We start from the raw sequence: 18487 nt of genomic DNA, 5'->3' as shown, positions 1-18487 counted from the left end.
GGGATTTACATGCTGGCTGTGTTCACAAGTCCTGGAAAAATACCTACATATTTTGCACAGACCAGCTCCTTTTTCAACTTGAAGTTTGTAATACACTGTAATTAGATCACTTTGCATCTTTCGATAAGCCAAGCAAGTTGAATTTTAGTCTTTCATCACATATTATATTGCGCAGCATCATTTCTAGCACTGAAGCCGCTTTTAAAATTCCCGTCTGCAGGATCTCAGATTTGTGAATAGCTTTTTAAAAATACATCCACAAGAACTGCATGCCTCATTCTAAAATCCATCTTGGCAAAGCTACACACAGAAGGTAACACCCCATCACACTCCTCATTGGTAAGAGGCATGACCAAAAGGCAGTGTTTCCAGATCATAGGAAACATTATGTTTTTACAAACTGTTCTCATCCAAATCGCAGTGTTGTTTGGGTTTGTTTTTTTTTTTGGTGGAAACTTCTGGTGAATTAAAAGTATTCTGACCCCTGCAGGTGCTTGGGGAGACTGACGCTAGTGGGCTGAGGCTGAGGAAGGGATTTTTGAGGAAACAGTGAAAATTTTCCAGCATTTTACAAAAGTTCTTGCTCAGTGCACTGATACAGCCATTGATACAACACTGCCAGTCTGCCATAACATTCAGTCTGAGTGTAATATGACCTTCAGAGCTCTCCTGACTAAATACTTTCCAAAACACAACAGTGTACCATGCTTTGTTTGTTGTCAAATGCATGTGTTGTTCATACCAAAACACAATACCTTTATGAGATCAGCTTATCTTTTATTTCCCAAATCTGTTCAAAAATATAGCACAGTTCAAATACTGCTGCCCAGTAGATGGCTGCTTCTCGTTGTCCATTACTTTTTGAGATATGTCAGCTAAATAGCCCTAATCCATGTAATGTATGCTGTTTCGATAGTGTTTCATCACAGTAATGATGTACTAAAAAGCACAGACCAAGACAAATGTCTTGCAAACTACTGGGGCTAATTAAAACATTTGTAGCTCTGCAAAAATAAACTTTTACAACTTAGTTCAAATTCTGAATTGATCAGGGTAAAGACAGCTACTCTGATACAAAGAAAACATTATTTTTAATATAGAAGGCAAACATAGGTAATGCTTTATTTTCCAGCACTACATTGCACTACTGTTTCCATCAGTAGTGGGCCTATGCTGGTAGCAGGGAACCTTGATAGAAGAGGACTAGAATACATGTCAGTCAATCACAGTGCTTTTTACACAGCAAGAAGAGGCATCACTGCTGACAGAGCTTCACACTAGTGCTTCTTCTTTACCGGTAGCCTGTCTGTCACGTTGCCCTCCCAGAGCAGGTCTCCAGTTGACATCAGAACTGGCTCTTCTGAGAAAGTGGATGACTGTTTGGAACTAGAGAAACCATCCATACCTTGGCACCCTTCTTAATAACCTATATTAAGTTTCCAGAACCTCTCTCCTTAAATTCCCCACATCATTGGCACCAGCATGCACAACTGAAGACTTTCCAGGCTCAGCATTGTGCAGCTGACATAATCCCACCTGCTGAGTAAATTACTTCATTCTCTAAATCTCCACAACATCATACACAGATTCTGATAGTGGAATAAGTTAATCCCACAGCCTTCTCGGTACCCATGCGAACAAAATTGAAACAGAGCAGATGACCTTTCTCCTCGGGCGCTGCTGAGAGCCCGCATTGGGGGAAGGCAGCTCCAGAGCTCTGCAAGCGGGCTGTTCGCCCGTAGGCACCGCCGCTCGTTCTGCAGCCCCTCGGGACGCTCCTCCGGCCCGGCCCGCAGCGCAGCACAGCGCTGGGCGCGCTGCCTCCTGCCGGCCCTTCCGAGCCGAACCGCCTCATCGGGCAGCGCCGGGCCCCGGGCCCCGGACCCTCCGCCGGGCCCAAGGCGGCAGCGCCGCCGCAAACGCAGCTCTCGTAGCGGCCGCCGCCTTCCTTCCCCGCGAGCGCGTCTCAGGGCCCGAGCCGCGCAGCGGACTGAGCCAGCTTGTTTACCGGGGCGCGGCCCGAGCCGCGAGGAGCGGCCGTAAGGGAAGTTAGAGGAGCGGGCCGGGCTCCGGGGACGGGACGGGTTGGGAGGCGCTCGCCCTCCGCAGCGCAGGGGCCGAGCGGGAAAGGAGGCGCTCCCCGTCCCGGCGCCCCGCTCCCTCGGGGGACGGGCGGAGGAAGAGGAGGAGGCTCTCGCGGCCCCGAGTCCCCTTCGCGGCTCCCCCACCGTGGCTGCGCCCACCGCGGGGCCCGCGCCCACTATGCCCCGTGTCCCTCGGAAGCGCGCACTCCCCTCCGGCCGCCGCCGGCTCGCGCCTGGATTCTGGCGCACCCGCCTCGACCAGCTCCGAGCCCGGAGCTCCAGGCGGGGGAGGGGAGGGGCGAAAGGGAGGGGGCGGCCGCCGCCGCCGTGGGGCCCAGGCCGCTCCTCGCCTTTGCTGCGTCTCTCCCCGGCCCCGGCATCTGGGGCGGTGGGAGGAGCAGGGCGGAGCCGGCCGAGGCGGCAGCCAATGAGGAGGCGCGAGCCGGCGGGTAGGGCGGGGCGAGAGCGATCACCGCCCAATGGGGGAAGGGCGGAGGACGCACTCGGAGCGGGGCGAGCCGCAGGCAGGAGGCGAGTCGGGACTCGGGCTGCGAGCGGGGCACAGGCACCGCCGCACCCAGGGGCTTGCAGCCGCTCGCGCGCGATTGCCGCTCCTCTGGCGTGGACGGGGCCGGCAGCCGGCGGGCGAGGAACGCACGGACCGACGGACGCCGCTTCCCGCGGGGGACAGCGGGCGGAGCCGCCGCCGCCGCCCGGAGCAGAAGTTTGGCTGGAGCGGCCGCCGCCGAGAGAGGAAACTTTCCTCGGGGGGCCGGAGGCGGGGGCGGCGGGAAGGAGCCGCCGCTCGGCGGCTTTTCGCGGCGCGCTCGGGGGCTCCGGCGCGGCTCCCCCCGGCGCGGGCCGGGCGGCGGCGGCCGGGATGTACCTGGCAGCGGTCTCGGCGGGGAGGAGGCGGCCGGGCGGAGACGGCGGCGGAGGTGGCGGCGGCTGGCACCTGGCGGCGGCGGGGTGGCTGCTGCTGCTGGCGCTTCTGCTGGGCCAGCCGGGGACGCGGGCGCTCGTCTGCCTGCCCTGCGACGAGTCCAAGTGCGAGGAACCCAAGAGCTGCCCCGGCAGCATCGTGCTGGGCATCTGTGGCTGTTGCTTCATGTGCGCCCGTCAGCGCAACGAGAGCTGCGGGGGCGTCTACGGGCTGCACGGCGCCTGCGACCGGGGGCTGCGCTGTGTCATCCGCCCGCCGCTCAACGGCGACTCCATCACCGAGTACGAAGTGGGCGTCTGTGAAGGTAAGGGGCGGCCGGACGCTGCCCTCCGAGCGCCGCATTCTCTCCCTCCTTTCCTTCTTTCCTTTCTTCCTTCCTTCTCTCCCTCTAGTCCCCGTCCCAGGTGCGGAGCCCCGCACCGCCCCGCCGTGCAGCAGCGCACAGTCGTGCCGCCGGCTCGGGACGGGACGAGCACCCCCAGCCCTGCGGCGAGAAGATGCCTCGGCCGCTCCCTGCCTCCTCCGCCGGTGCCCCCAGCGCGTTTCCCCGGCGCGGCAACGCAGCGGGATCGAAGCGCTGTGTGCGGAGCTGCCCGCGTCGCTTCGCGTGCTGTTGTGTTTTGCCGTGTTCTACCCGCCCCGCTCTACTGCGAGGGCGTCTTCCGAGCCGTTCCGCTTAGGAGGAGAGTATTTGAAAGTTTCACCCTTAGTTTTGGTAGCTTGCAGTAACGTCAGGCTCTTCCAATTTCGTTCTCTGTTTAGTAGCTCGCTGGTTTGTTAATAGTTTATGTCAAGCTGTTAGTACCCCGCTAGAATTCCTTGATAAGAGAGGACCTGGGGACAGCTTGCCAGCCTGAGATCAGTGGAGGTCAGCGCTGCACACATGATGTCTGTTCCGGATTCCTTCTTCTTAAGGAAACACAAAGGCTGATCATCTGTTGTAAACTTTTTCCTTCCTGTTCCTGTCACTTAATATCTGCCTGCCTGTCTGCCCACACACGCTCGCTGTACGATAAGGCATGTCTGTGTTTTGCACATCAGGAGCGAGCCCCATGGCAGGACAACTTGCAGCCGCTCCAGCTGTATGCCTGCTGCTTATGAAGTGATGAACTAGTGTGAAGCGCAAGTGATCTGCTCGCAGCTCCTCTTCGAATGTTGAATCTCGCAGGGTCTCTTAAGAGTTCTTTCATATATTATTTCCTACAAGGCTAAAGAGAAGCATTTCAGTCTCTCTTGTCTTGCCTTGTCCCTCCAGTTTGCCTTTCCCCCAGGCTGGGGGAAAACATGGCGCTGTATAGAGCTTGCAAATAAGCAGTAGTTTGGAATATGTAGAAATGTATGTGAGACTTCGAGTGTGAGCTTCGACAATTCTGGAAAATAAGAGCGGAGCTTGCTTCTCTCGACGGGTAGAGGGCAGTAGAAAGTGCAAAACACTGTTGCAGACAGTGTCCAAAACCTGGCCTTTAAAATGATACACTGTTTTGAGAGAACTAGAACCGATCTTTCTTAGTGGGCAGCTGACCTTGCATCTGGCACAAGTTTTTACTTGCTGCTCCATTCATCTCGCTTAGGGGTAAAATGCAGACCACAGCAAGCCAGGGTGTCCTGTCTGTTGTTGCTTGCATAGAAGCAGCTGCAGGGTTAAAAGCCCTATTAAAGAATTAAAAACGCTTCTAAACTGCTTTGAAGACATTCGTTGAGCCCATGAGGTTAAATATGTATGTTGCTGTAGTCTGTCCTTTTTATTTTTTTCTTTAGCATGTATTGGAAAAGTTGTTTTCAAACAGAAAACTACTTCAAAAGACCTACCTAGTTTTGAATGGATTTTTGGTTTTACATGTTTTTAAGTAAATGCTTGGCTTGAACTTCTGTCCTCGGTTAAAAGATCTGAAAGCCTCCAGTCTTTAAATGTCTCAGTGTTCTATCTCCCCTGTATTGGAGTATGGATGTCTCTGGCAGTTTAGGAGTATTTCATTCCTTTGAAGTGATGCAATCTGTACGTTGCTGTAGTTCAATTCTTAACACGTCCCATCTACTGTTGAAAATAGTATGAAGCATTTGTTGGCAAGATTGCATTTCAATTAGTGTTGTGGTTAGAAACTAGTTCCAGCTGTCCCTATAGGAATAGTTGGGGAGATAAGCTATCTATTTAATTTTCATTCTCATAAATGAAAAGTAACTGAGCTGAACTGTCAGCCTAACAAATAGTACTGGAATACCTATTAGGGAATTGTCAGGAAACTGCCTCATTCTAAGCAACAAAAGCAAAGTCATTATTTCTTACAGTGTGTATTGTGTATGAGTGGTAGCGGCAAGGGGGGGGAACGGGACTTAATGTGCTGCCTCTGTTCTCTGAAATAAAGTTGATTAGCTCTGTGTTTTTAATTGGTATGACTGAAACTGTTGGGCAGTTCACCAACACTCATGAAATGGGCTGGGCTTGTATACCTGATGAATCAATTGCACTGAGTGACAGTTTTCATTTATCTGCTAACAGAATAAAGGCTGCTTTCCTTTTAATACTATCTATTGGGAGTGAAAGCCCTATGTTACATACTCTAGTACAGGGAGGGGGAAATGGAGGTGACTTACAGAACCGTGTGAATAGAAACTGGTATATTTACTCTCCTTCCTATCTCTGGTCTTCTCTTTAACTGCAATTTTTTACACTGAAATGACCCCTACTGGTTACAGTTATAAGCTTTTTTTATTGTTATTTTGAGTCTTGAATGGGATGCTTTGGCTTAGTTCAGGGTACCAACACATAATGGATTGAAAAACTCCAAGCTGTAATTACACAGGTAAAAATACTTGCCTATTAATTTGATAGTAGTATTACATAAAAACATTGTAAGAACACTCGGTATAAGTGAGCTCTGTGACACCTGATGGAGAAGTTTCCATGGAGTCTGTCAGTAATGGCCGTTGTTTTTGTTAAGCCGGCACTTACTGATGAAATCTGTTATTAATTCTTAAGTTCTTTTCTTCACCCTTCTAAGCGCTGAGGAAAGCGCTCAGTCTTCTCACTGCATTAAGTGTGCAGGTCTTTGTGTAGTTCTAAGGCTCAGCCTGTGGCATTATTGTGCTGTCTGTAAATGCCTTTCCTGCATTTATTATACATTCCTGTAGTTGTGTTCTTGGTAAAGAATAATTCTTAGATCAGCTTCTCCAGACACGGCTGAGTACTTCTTGAAGGGTGACCTTGAGAGGCTTCGAACACCTCCAGCTTCTGTTGACTTTCCAGGAGAGCTGTTGGGTTGGTTTGTTGAGGTGTCAGGAGCACAGAGCTGGCTGAAAGCCAAACCTTTTGGCATCAAAAAACTGTGAGCTCTGTGCAGGGACTGCTCTTGTTCTCTGTGTTTGAGGGAAGACCCGAAGCCACCTCCAAATTAGACAAGAGCTCTCCAGAAACACATTGGCCTTGGCTTCTGCATTAGCCAGGCTTTGCAGAGCTCTGTCTTTCTGGAGTATGGGAAAACCTTGGGAAAAGCTCTGGTGTAGGGGTTCGGTTAGTCTGAAGGTGTTTCTTGTGATGACTTTTCTTCTCTCTGTTTCTACACTTCTTCAATTTCTGGTGCTCTTGGATGAAGAGGCCTTGTTTGCTCTGCTAAGCTATTCTAAAGCATAACAGAAGCGTATGAAATAACACTGAAAATGAGCTGGAATTAGTTCATTTTTAACTGTGTAATAAAAGCATGACTAGTTTTAATGATACATTTGAAATGAAGAGTTAAATGCTGGTTTTACTGTACACTTAAGTTCCTTTAAGAATATAATTCCATACTAGACATCCTTATACAGGTTTTTTTTTTATTAAAGAATCTTCAAACTTGCTGGATAGGTTGGCCAGAACTACTGAAATGATTGCTTGTAATTTCTGTACCCGTAGGCATGTTTGCTGTTCTAAGTACCCTCTAGCTGATGCAAGAGCACTTGCTTAATTTAACTCCTTGCATAGTATTTAGTCAACCCGAATGTCATTTGACTGACAGGTATATTTTACAATAATTACTCCATCCGTATGTTTCAAAAAATGCCTGCCTCTTCCCATCCTTTCTTTGCACTACCCCCACAAGTATCCTTAATCTCAATGAATAAAATGTAGAGCGGCATGCAGAAAGAACCACGTGTTTCTGTTTTAATAAACTAAACACTTTGCAGAAGTGACCTATGAAATGTCTCATGACTTGCAAACTGCTTTCATTTGAGAATTCATTTAATCCACAGGGAACATAAACATGGAAATGGTGAATTCAGAGTTTTGCCCAAGATGTTATGTGACAGATGTTCTATACAGCCTTGCAGAATTACATTTTGGCTCTTCAGTGTATATGAATATAATTTGGAAAATGACTAATGCTGACATAGAAAGCTTGTGTGTACAGAGAAAGCAATATAAACTAAGATGTGAAGATAACTTTGTATAAAGGCTATCTAGACTAAATTCCACATAAGCATACAGATGATTAAAAGGTGGTCCCTGAGGGAATTATCTAAGCAGACTAGTTTTGCCATGTTTGCAGGATGCAAGCCTTCATGTATGAAGATGAATGGAAGAAGCAGTTCACACCTTTGCCAGAGGCAATATTCATTTTCACAGGTTGTTCTAGGTACTTCTGAGTTTGTAAATTGTGTTGATGCCATATAGGTAATGAGAGTGTAGTGTCTTACAGCCAGAAAACAAGCAGAATTGGATGTAGCTGGGGACAGGAAGAAGGGCACTGGCTCACAGGCATGCTGGGATTCCCACGTAGTGGCAAACTTCTGAAACTGTGTTCTTTGTCTAGCCTGCATTGGTACTGATATTTTCCTTGCAATAGAGTAAATATGGAGGTTGTACTACAGCATATGCATCTCCTCTCTTCAGGCTTTTGTTTTTGTTTAGTCTGTTTGTTTCTCCTTCCAGAAAAGCTGTTCCTCAGAGTGGCTGAGGTTGGAGGGGACCTCTGGACCTCCAACCCCCACCCAGCTCGAGCAGGGCCACTCAGAGCAGCCTGTCTAGGACCTTGTCCAAGAAGCTTCTGAAGATCTCCGTGGGTAAAGGCTCCTGCTATGTTCCAGTTTGTGTCTATTGCTACATGTCCTGTCACTGGGCACCACTGAAAAGAACCTGGCTTTGACCTCTTTGCACCCTCTCTTCAGGGATTTCTGTACATTGATGAGATCCCCTCCAAGCCTTCTCCAGAGAAAGATACTCCAGTCTTTTTGTTATCTAGGTGGCCCTTCACTGGGCTCTCTCTTGCGTGTCCATGTCTCTCTTGCAGTGGGCAGCCCAGACCTGGTCACAGCACATCTGGTGTGGTCTCATCAGTGCTGAGCAGAGGAGAAGGTTCACCTTCCTTGACCTGCTGACAACTCTTCTCCAGTGAAGCCCAGGATAGCATCACCCTTAGCAGCAGGGAGATGCTGTTGGTCAGCTTGGTGTCTGGGTAATTGCCCTGATAGTATTCCATGCGCTAGCACAGAATGTGCTGCTTTGATGATGGAAAAAGCCAATTTTATGTCTATCTCTAATTTAGTATTCAGAAAAACCTTTTTGGTACTAACTCTAAATCCAGGGAATTTTTGTAACTTTAGCAAAATGTTCTGTAATTCTGGTATTCTGTGACTCTGTGTTAATATCTGGGGGCAAAAGTGACAAAAGTTTTCGAATATCAGCTTTCTTCTAATAGTGGAGGTTCTTCTGAATACAGACAGCTTTATTCATGGCACTGTTCCAGAATTTATCTTAGAGAAAACTTTTTCTACTGTTGTCCACTCTGCTTCTGATGAGCAGTGTCAGCAAACTGTCCGTCAGCTGCTTGTTTGTGATGGAGTTGCAACATATGGCTCTACATTCTGGCTTCTGAATTATGTGGGCACAGTGTGCAACTTGGAAATACGTTGGAAATTCAGCCTCCTTTGGAAAACAGGCACAAAGGCTTGGCCATTTCCTCTGGCTTCTTCCAGGTTTTAGTGTCTTTTTTTTTTTTTTTTTTTTTTCCCCCCCTCTGTTGTTTTGTTTTCAGTTTTCTAGAGCTGAAGGAAAAATCTGCTAGGACAGCTGAAACATTGCTGTCCATGCTCATTCTAATCAGCGAAGTACTGGCAGAGGCTCTGTCTGACAGATTAAGTCCTGGTACACTGCATAATGTTTTCAGTCAACTATTTACAAACAAGACGTGGTGCTGGTCACAAGATTAAAACAACTTATTTGCAGATCTCTATTCCAGGTTCTTCAATGTCTAGGGGTCGGATCTCACATCTTGAATTCTATTGTTTCAAGCCATCTTTTGGGCAGAAGTTATTGAAAATATACCAAAGTCTTATTGGAAGAACCCAAATAGTGAAATTTTACTGGTTTTATTTTGTTTGTGTGATTTTTGTTGTTGTTGTTGTTGTTGTTGTTTGTTTGTTGTTTGTCTGTTTACTCTAGAGTAAAGGGAACCTGGAGGACTGAAATATAGTAGGCAAGGGAAAACTTTGACTATTAAAATGGCTGGCCAAGTCACATGCTTCACTATGCACTTCCATTTGTTTCTTTACTTTCCTCGTGGCTTCTCGTGGGGTTTCTGATAATGGAGTGGAAAGCTGGCTTGTATAAATACTTTCTGTATTCTTTAGTTTGAAATAACTGTCGTGAGACACATGGAGAGCTGCTGTGGTGAAAATCTTCCACTTTATTGGCAATGTAATTGCTTGAGATACAAGTTCTAGTTTGAACAGGATGAAGCAGGAGCTCAAATTTAAGACAAGCCTTTTAAGTATGTTTTTTCTAAACTATCTAAGTGTTATGGTATAGTTTCTCTAGCTTTAGCTAGAAGTTTTATTAGGAACCTTATAAAGCCCTTTTGTGCTCACACACATTCCGCAGGAAGATTTGATCTTGAAAAACAGACCCTTCTAAAAGGTGGAAAAAGTGCCTTATCATAAAACTGTTAGTCTGCCTTACCACAAAACGTTCTGCCGGCTCTGGTCCCTGACTCATGATTTCATTGAAGGAATAAGTTGTGAGGTGGGAGAGGATTGCCGCCAGTACATAAGCACAAATTCACTTCAAGGCTAGCCTTTCCCTCTGCTGCTTTTCAAGGTCTGGGGCTGGGTTTCAAGCATTCTTTAGTGGTGATTAGTCATTTCTATTGTTCAGCTCCTCCAAAACATGAATTTCCTTTCCATCATTCTCTTTTCCTGTTCAAAGTGAAGCCAAAGCCTACTGGCAAGAAGTATTTCCTTTTTCTTTTTTTTTTTTTTTTTTATTTTAGAAAATCTGTAGAATGTTTTCAGAGTCTCATACCATCTTAATGAATGCCACTTATTGTAAATACTTTTGTGTGTAATAGTGCAGTGGAGTGATGGAGAATCAGAGCTTGGGTCTGGTTTGATAGAGAAACTTTTGGCAAGTTTTCCCTCCCTTCCGAGAGGACAGAGCCTCAGGAAACAGCTTCAAGTGACTTCTCTGTCACTTGAAATCCATTCTCTCCCCTTTCAAATGCAGGATTTGTGAGGATTCTATTAGATCTGATTTTTAGACTTCCATTTTCAGACTGGTAACTGATGGTCTCTTTGATCCTTCTTTATATATCTTAAGAACATACCTGTCATGCTTTAGAAAGCCTGAAATAGTTGAGTAACATGCTACAGGTAAATGTAAATGATGGGATTTGATTCAGTAGGGCTCATGTACTTAAGGGTTATTGTGGATACAATGCTTATGTATTTGTTCTCAATAGTGCTACATTAGTGACTATTCCAGTGTGTGGCTTGCAGTTTTGAGGTGATGTGCTATCTCTGTAAAGCATGAAGGAGACTAGTATGTAGGTTTGGTTGTTGTTGTTGTTTGTTTGTTTGTTTTAAAGCTGTCGTTCAGTAGATGCCCAGACAAGAAGAGAAAGCAAAGAAAATGAAAGAGAAGATTTGTGGCGGGCAGAAGTAATTGAACCTTGAAGGATAGAGAGCCAACATGAGCAAACAGTGGAGAAGGAGTCTTCAAAAGAGCTTTTCCTTATATTTCTAATTGTAGCAGTTTTGAGATTTTTCACACGTGGGGGTAATCAGTGGTGCGATATTGAGATACTATGTAATTTAGAAATAAGGCTCCAAGTTGGTTTTTAGTGATTACATGCTTCTGGAAACAAATGTGTTAAACTGAGCAGTGTATTCTAATTATAAGCCCTGTATCTCTATCACACTCCCTGATTACTCATTGGATTTGTCTGGTTACAGCTTCCAGTTCTTAAAAAAAAAAAAAAAAAAAAAAAAAAAGTCACTCTGTATTTGTGCACACTTATTTGTGAGTAAATCTATATTCTGCAAACAGCTGTTGCAATGTGATGTGAGTGCCTGTATGTAGGATTTGGCATGGAAGAAGTTGTGGAATGCTGCTTACTTGAGGCATATTTCTTGGGTTGTTTCCCAGACTGGACCTGTTGTTTAAGGACCTCTTACTCTACTTGTTAATGCTTTAATCCTCTTCCCTACTTTAGAAGCATGCTAAGACAGGACTTGGTAGTTCAGTAACATAGAGCTGTACTTGGATTGTTTGCAAGCTGAAAATATTTGCTTTGCAGAAAGCAAATCATTATGTGAATGATGGAAGAAAATGAAAAAGGTTTGGAATGAATATGATCCTTCCCCTCCCATGTCTTCCTTATGTTATGAGTGCACACTTGGAAGAATTCAGAAAGCATTATGTCCAAGCTTTACTCTGGTCTGAGTAAATGCAGAACTATTTTAATGTCTGAAAACAGAGCTTGCCCAAATGAGTTGGAAAGAATGAAGAACTGTATGTAGATATAAATGATCTGAAAGAGTGACTTTTAAGCTATTGTTAGTAGACTGCTTTGAGCCTTTGAACTGCTTCTAGGCATGAGTGTGAAAGACAGTTGAGTTGGCTGTACAACAGCAATCCAGTGTAAACTCAGGACTGCTGAAAAGAGTGGTCTTTTCCTTTTCTTGCTCCTACCTGACCATGCCAGCACAATGAGGTGGTGGAAATTGCAGCTAAACTCAGATCAGTCGGGATGAAAAACAACCATTTAATTTTGGGCAGCTTTTCAGCTGGACTGTTTCTAAAAGCTCAAGAATGTAAAACCTAAATATATTTGTTTGTGTGTGAGTCCCAGAAGTGAAATAGTAGATAATACATGCTGGGGTTTGAGAGGCTCTAATTGTTTTATTTGGATTTTGTCAATTCTAGTTGTGACTTCAGCCAAATGGAGATGTATTCAGAAATGGTTATAGATCAGTTCACTTTTTTTTTCCCCTCAAATTATCCATGTTTCTTAGAAGTATGCATGAAAGAGCTTTTGCATAAAAAGAAAACCACAGAGGCAGTTAAACAGAGCACACAGGAAAATGCATGCTGCACACTGCTTGTGAGTCCCAGGTTTCAGAATCATTAGCGTGTACAAACTTATTTTTTTTGAGTAATCTGCAGAACTTTGGGAATAGTAGGAGTGAGGATTCATGGTTCACAGGTACTAGACTTTGTTCAAGATGTGGTTTTGTGTCTGACGTGTAGAGGAGGAACATGCTGTGATGGACTGCCATGTATGTGCATCAAACAGCATTAAATGCTTTTTCCTCAAGTAACTTATGTTTCAAATCAAAGTAAGACACTGGATTTGGGCCTTCTAGTTCATGCAAGTGCTTTCATGTGACGATATGATTTAAAAAGGAATTTTGTTCTGCCTACACTGGTGTGACTTATGTGGATTTATTCTAGCTGATAATTAAGGAATCGCTTAACAGAATCTTTAACTTCTGCTTCTGTTCTTGGAATTACAAAATCAACTAGGGAAAGAAGTCTTATGATTGCATAGATTTACTAAACTACAGTAAGCTTTTTTTCTTTCTTTCTTTTTTGTTTCTTACATTTGCTACTGCATTGATGGAAGCCACATTTCTAAACTGAAATGTGTGAAAAGCAGTCTGCTAGGAGATGCTTAAGCTAACACTGGGTTTATGTTTTTCCTACATGGATGTGACTTCTTATTTTTCATTACTGCAAGTGAATACTACCTTGGTTCATGAGTAATTACGTCACATGTTGTCTGCAAGTATTTCTTGGGCATTTATCTTCTCTTCTATGCTTTTAAAGACTATTGAGCTCATTTTTGAGGGGTGTGGTATTGATGACTTAAGTACAGCTAGGACTGGGCCAGGCACTTTGTGTGTATGCTTTTCTGCTTCCTCCTGAAAATCCATGAGAGTTGGCAGATATCAAACATCTGTAATGGAAATCAGATAATACTGTGGATAGTTCCAGGGTTTCTGATGCATCTGCATCAAAAAGGTCATTTGTGAGTAGGGGACTGCTCTGCTTTCCACTCCTTTCATAGGTGAGTCCCTTCTCACCAGGGGCAAGCAGCTGTCGCATAATAGGGACTGCTTGCAGCTTCTGTTCTTATCTGAAAAATTGATTGCTGAAATACTATAGCGCAAAAATTCACAAATGCCACGAACTGGATTGTTTGAAAAGCAGAAAGTGTGCTGTTATTGTAGTAACAGCATTAACTTTATTATAAAATACATAAAAGCACATAATAACATTGTGCCCCATCTATCTGCACTGGACTGATTTCCACAGTCTGGGAGAGAGCAGCTCAGGGAGCTGAGCATTAGAGGCCCAGCAGTCATGAGTACAGCTGGCTGTACCTTTGTGAGGGTCTGGGCTCCTGATCTACAAATGGGCAGAGGATGAGATCCTGTGTGTCAGAAAGAGGGAATGGTTCAGCAAACAATTAGAGCAATTCTTTTTGTTAAGACCATTAAACAGTCTGATCTGGATGAAGTTGTGGTCTGATACAGAATTTGGCATGCTGAATTTTAAAGTACAGCTATTGCCTCTTTTGTTCTTGTTACGTGGATTACTGCTGTGATTTGTAACATACAAATTGTCCAAGCTGTATTCCGGCTTATCAAAAACAGGATATATTATTGTTCTCAAAATTCCCTGTGTTTTTTTTTTCCCTGGCCTCATAATCATGCAAGCATCCCAGAAACTACTGAATCTGCACCTTCCTTTGAAAGAATTTCAATAGTTTCTCTTTGTGAACTTCTGTGCTTCCTTTGACTTTTATTGATACGCTTGCTCTGTGGGATGATTGGTCAACTTAATAAATTACTTCCTGGAGTTAATGACTACTCTTCCGTGGCTATTTTTATGGAGTAAAACAGCCATGAGATTCCCATGGATGCTCTCTCCTTCATTTCTAAAATTGACTTGGTTATTTATTTAGTGTTCTCTGTCAGAAAGGTGTTCTGCTGACTTAACAAATAATAAGTAGCTGGATATAGAGGGAGAAACATGCTGGTGAGAATCAGCTGTGATGCTCTCTCTAGATCATCTACTGTACTTAGCTTTAACTGTTTGGTGGTGGGTTTTTTTTTTGTTTGGTTTATTTTTTATTTATTTATTTTTTTAAAAATCTTTGTGGTTTCCAGGTATTGGTTTTGTGGAGGTGTGGGATTTTTGTTGTTGTTGTTGCTTTTTATTTGTTTTTCCCCAAACAGAAAGTTGACTGATATTCTGCACATCTCTCTGAGCAGAATTTACACATCTGCTTCAGCGTGTGTATTTGCTATCAGTTTTTGGTTCAGTGTCAGACTGCTGAATGATAAAACAGTTCATGTTGGCTGCAGTCTGCTGTGGTGAAGGGCAGCTTTTGATGCTCACTCTAAGGTGTAGCTTACAGGGTATCTGGGACTAAGAATTGCTTAACAGGAATCTATTAACCCTGCAAGTCTTCATTTCTTCTTGTCAGTGGAACTGCGTAGGGAGGGGACATGAGTCAGCTGAGGACATATGTTCCTTCTGAACAATGCATAAGTGTAGATAAGAACTAATGCTTCCCTCTCTGTCAACACTGATGCAGTGACACCATCATAGAAGGCTGCATGGTTGATCAAGCAGGATTTGTCTTTGGTGAAGCCATGCTGGTTCTCCTGTATCAGCTCCCTGCCTTCCATGTGCCTTAAAATAGCTTTTAGGAGGACTTGCTGCTTGATCTTCGCAGGCGCAGAGGTGATACTGATAGGCTGGTATTTCCGAAAATCATCCTTTTTAAAAATGGGTGTGATGTTACCTTTTTTCCAGTCACCGGGGACTTCATCTGATTGGCATGACTTTTCAAATATCATTGATATTTGTGGCTTGGTGGCTACATTAGCTAATTCCCTCAGGACTATGGGATGCATCTAGAAGTCAGCAGAGCATTTTTATAACTATTTTATAGTACTTGATTTGGTAGACTGGGCAGGTCGGAAAATGATCTAGCGTGCAACAGCTGAAAATACCTCATGCCTAGAAGTATATGTCTTGCTTAAGTTTTTTTAGTCTATTGAATGTTGCTGTATGTACCGTTGATCTAAGGAGCTGAGATTTTGTGGAACCTGCAGTCACAGCAGAATTGTGGAGAGAAAAAACTCCATTTTGGAGAACGGAAAATAGTCTCACTGCATGTAACTGGAGAAGTAATGGACAATTGTACAATAGAAACATGAGAATTAACAGATACATCAGACTCATTAGAAAGAGCAAAGAGATGCATTCTAGCCCTGGTACATTCCCCTTTCACTTGACAGCAAGGAGCAGAATGTGCTTGAACAATTCTCCTGGAATGATAATGGTTGTTCAGGGGTGTTGGGAAACTCACTTTTGGTCATATTACAAAATCAAAGGCCTGACATCTTGCAGTATTTTTGAAGTAAAAAATCATCTCTATGGAGTGAATTCTATGTGATGTATTTTTAAAACTTGTTTAATTATGCTCTCTTTCTAACTTACTGTTGAATTCTCTAACAGCTGCAGGTTCTCTCCAACATTCTCACTTCCATGATAAATACAACTTCAAGTATCTGTAGAAGTTATTTTGTTTACAGTAGCACTCATTTGTACTACAGCTATGCTTTTCCTCGAGACGTGACAGTTTTTCATGCTGATTGAAGTAAACAATGCCAGTAACTGGGGCAAAATGGGCAGTAGAACAGCTGTGAAGCACAATATTTGGCAAATCTTATCGTTTAGATTAATCCATTCTTTTGGAGTCTTATCTTGTTTAGCTCAATGTTAAATTTGAAATGAATTGCACCTGACCCCAAAGCAGCTGAATTTATATACTGTAACTGAAATCAATAGCAAGTTTTTCTGCTTGTTTATTTTAGATGAAAACTGGGATGATGACCAGCTCCTTGGATTTGAGCCATGCAATGAAAACCTTATAACAGGTTGTAACATAATCAACGGGAAATGCGAATGTGACACTATTCGGACCTGTAATAATCCATTTGAGTTTCCAAGTCGGGATACTTGCCTGTCAGCCTTGAAAAGGATTGAAGGTAAGGAGTCATCATCAGTAATTCTGAGTTAATAGTTCCATGTGTTTGATTGAAAGCTGGAATCGGGTTAATATTCTTTTTTAGGATGACTTTGGTAGTGTCAGATACCTGTCGCCTTCTGTTTTTCAGAGGGCAATTATTTGCTTTTCAGAAAGAGACAACTTAGCAATCTTAGCCTTCCAAATGCTTAAATTTTAGAATGAAGAAACTAATGTGTGTGTTGTGATGGTTTCAGTCTTAAAACCTGTGAACATTCTCTACATGAGCATACGGTTTGTGGTAGCTACCTTTCTGGATTTTTGGCTGTTGGGCAGTGTGCGAAAACTCTTTTTAGAAGCACTGAGGAGTGCCAGAGATCTTAATAGCAAAGGTGTAAAACAAGAAGTAGAAGTTGTTGATTACAGTTGTATTTTTGTGTATGCATGAATTGCTATTTTCTTTAAGATTACATAATGCAGCATTACTTCATTGCTAGTACTCCTCTGTTTTGTGTTCCTTTGAAATTGTATTAGGTTGCGCATGTTTATGTTGCTGTACATGTACATGATGTATGATTGTTGTTGAACAGAAAGTGAGATGGCTCAGACATGTCCAGTTGTAATACAATTCACGTGATGTATTTTTTAGGACTGTTTTGTCCAAGGCTTGATCTCAGGTCCTTTCTGTAATGCTGTAATTATTGTCTGTTTCCCAGTGTGTCTGGGAACATGCAAAAGCTGATTGGTGGTATGAACCTGCTTAGTGAGTCTGTCTTAAAGTGAAGTTTAACATCATGTGCAAAAGTAAATGTACTTATAAGGATACTAGTCATATTTAAAGATGCTATCTTTTGAGTTACAAGAATGTGATCTGATGTCATCACGTTCTTATGTGACAAGATGATCTTGTAAGAAAAACATAGCTGGCAGAAACATGTTCATTATCATCATTTGTGCTGTTGATCCCTGAAGGGGTACAAATGCTTCTGTTTGTTTGGTTAGTGGCTTTTTGTTTGTTTTTGTAGAGAAATAAGAGAAGCACAAGTAGTGTAGGCCTTCTATCCTTGCTGAAGTAGTGGGCAGTAGCATATATGTTCCTAAGTAACCTTACTGGCTGCTTTCTTTTTTACTTGTCAATGTGTGATTAATTTTGTAGAGGTTCATCAGAACCTCTTCTAGCATAACAACTCATTGTGCGTTTAACTGGCTAAGAGAATCTGTTCAGGGTGCCTTTTTGCAGAGTGAAGAAAATGATTTATTTTGTAAATTGGTATAGAAAAAGAAGGTTGATTCTTTGAGTAGCTTGCTCTCAGAAACCTCTTGTTTTAGCTAATTTCCCATTTCTAAAAAGAATGATGGGCTTGGCAAGTGTGCTGCAGTACCACTGGAACGCTAAAAATCTTGCAGGTATAACTTGAGTGTTGTGATTCAGCTTTTGCATAAAAAGGTGAATTTGCATTTACATCCTCCCTGTTAAACCCCGATCACTGAGAATTGCTTGAAGTTAAAGCCATCTGTATTCCTCAGTAGATGGGAAGAAATCATCATTCAGCAAGTATTAGTAATAGGACAGTAAAATAAAGCCAATTCCAATGAATATATTTGTGTTGAAATAATACTTCGCTTCTCGCAAAAATACATTTGGCAGATACGAATGTTAGTGCTACAGCAAGCTCAGATGCGGCTAAAATAAAAAAGGAGACTACTGATTTTTAACTTGCTTTTCACATTTCAGATTCTTTTCATTTTCTTGGATAAATTTCCAGTGGATTTCAATTAAGTTAATTCCTACAATGTCAAAACATACTGCTCCAAGCATGGTAGCTTGCTTTTTTTTAACTACCATTTTAAATAATATTTTCATTCAAACTTAACATTATTTGGACAGGAAGAAGATCTTTTCCTATGCATTGACACTAACCTATATACTTGGTTTTTTTTTTTCCTTCAAAGCATAGCATTAATTTGTCTGCATATGATACTCATAATCAGTCAAATCTGCCTACTGTGTTCTGCAGTGTTAATATGTTATCCCTTCTCTCTAAATATACATGCAGCAAGGAGATACTACGTAGTGTTCATGGGAGTAGAGTTCTTAAGCTACGATTAGAGATTGAATGCTGTACTGCTTATGGATGTTGTTTCTTTAAATGTGTTACTACTTA

General features: G+C 43.2%; 1 protein-coding gene across 1 annotated transcript in view; it reads left to right on the top strand.

The window, feature by feature from the left end:
• Positions 1 to 2563: 2563 nt before the first annotated feature.
• CRIM1 (cysteine rich transmembrane BMP regulator 1) overlaps positions 2564 to 18487 on the top strand; it is a gene marked incomplete at its 3' end in the record, with an annotated part of 162389 nt that continues 146465 nt past the window's right edge. The window contains exons 1-2 of the mRNA XM_079532835.1: positions 2564 to 3331; positions 16171 to 16344. Of these exons, the coding sequence (XP_079388961.1) occupies positions 2965 to 3331; positions 16171 to 16344 (541 nt within the window). The 5' untranslated portion in view covers positions 2564 to 2964. The remainder of the gene's footprint in view (positions 3332 to 16170; positions 16345 to 18487) is intronic.

Source organism: Tetrao urogallus (assembly GCF_951394365.1).
Source record: "Tetrao urogallus genome assembly, chromosome: 2".
Classification (NCBI taxonomy): domain Eukaryota; kingdom Metazoa; phylum Chordata; class Aves; order Galliformes; family Phasianidae; genus Tetrao; species Tetrao urogallus.
The sequence above is the reverse complement of the archived record's forward strand: the minus strand, read 5'-3'. Positions and strand labels throughout refer to the sequence as shown.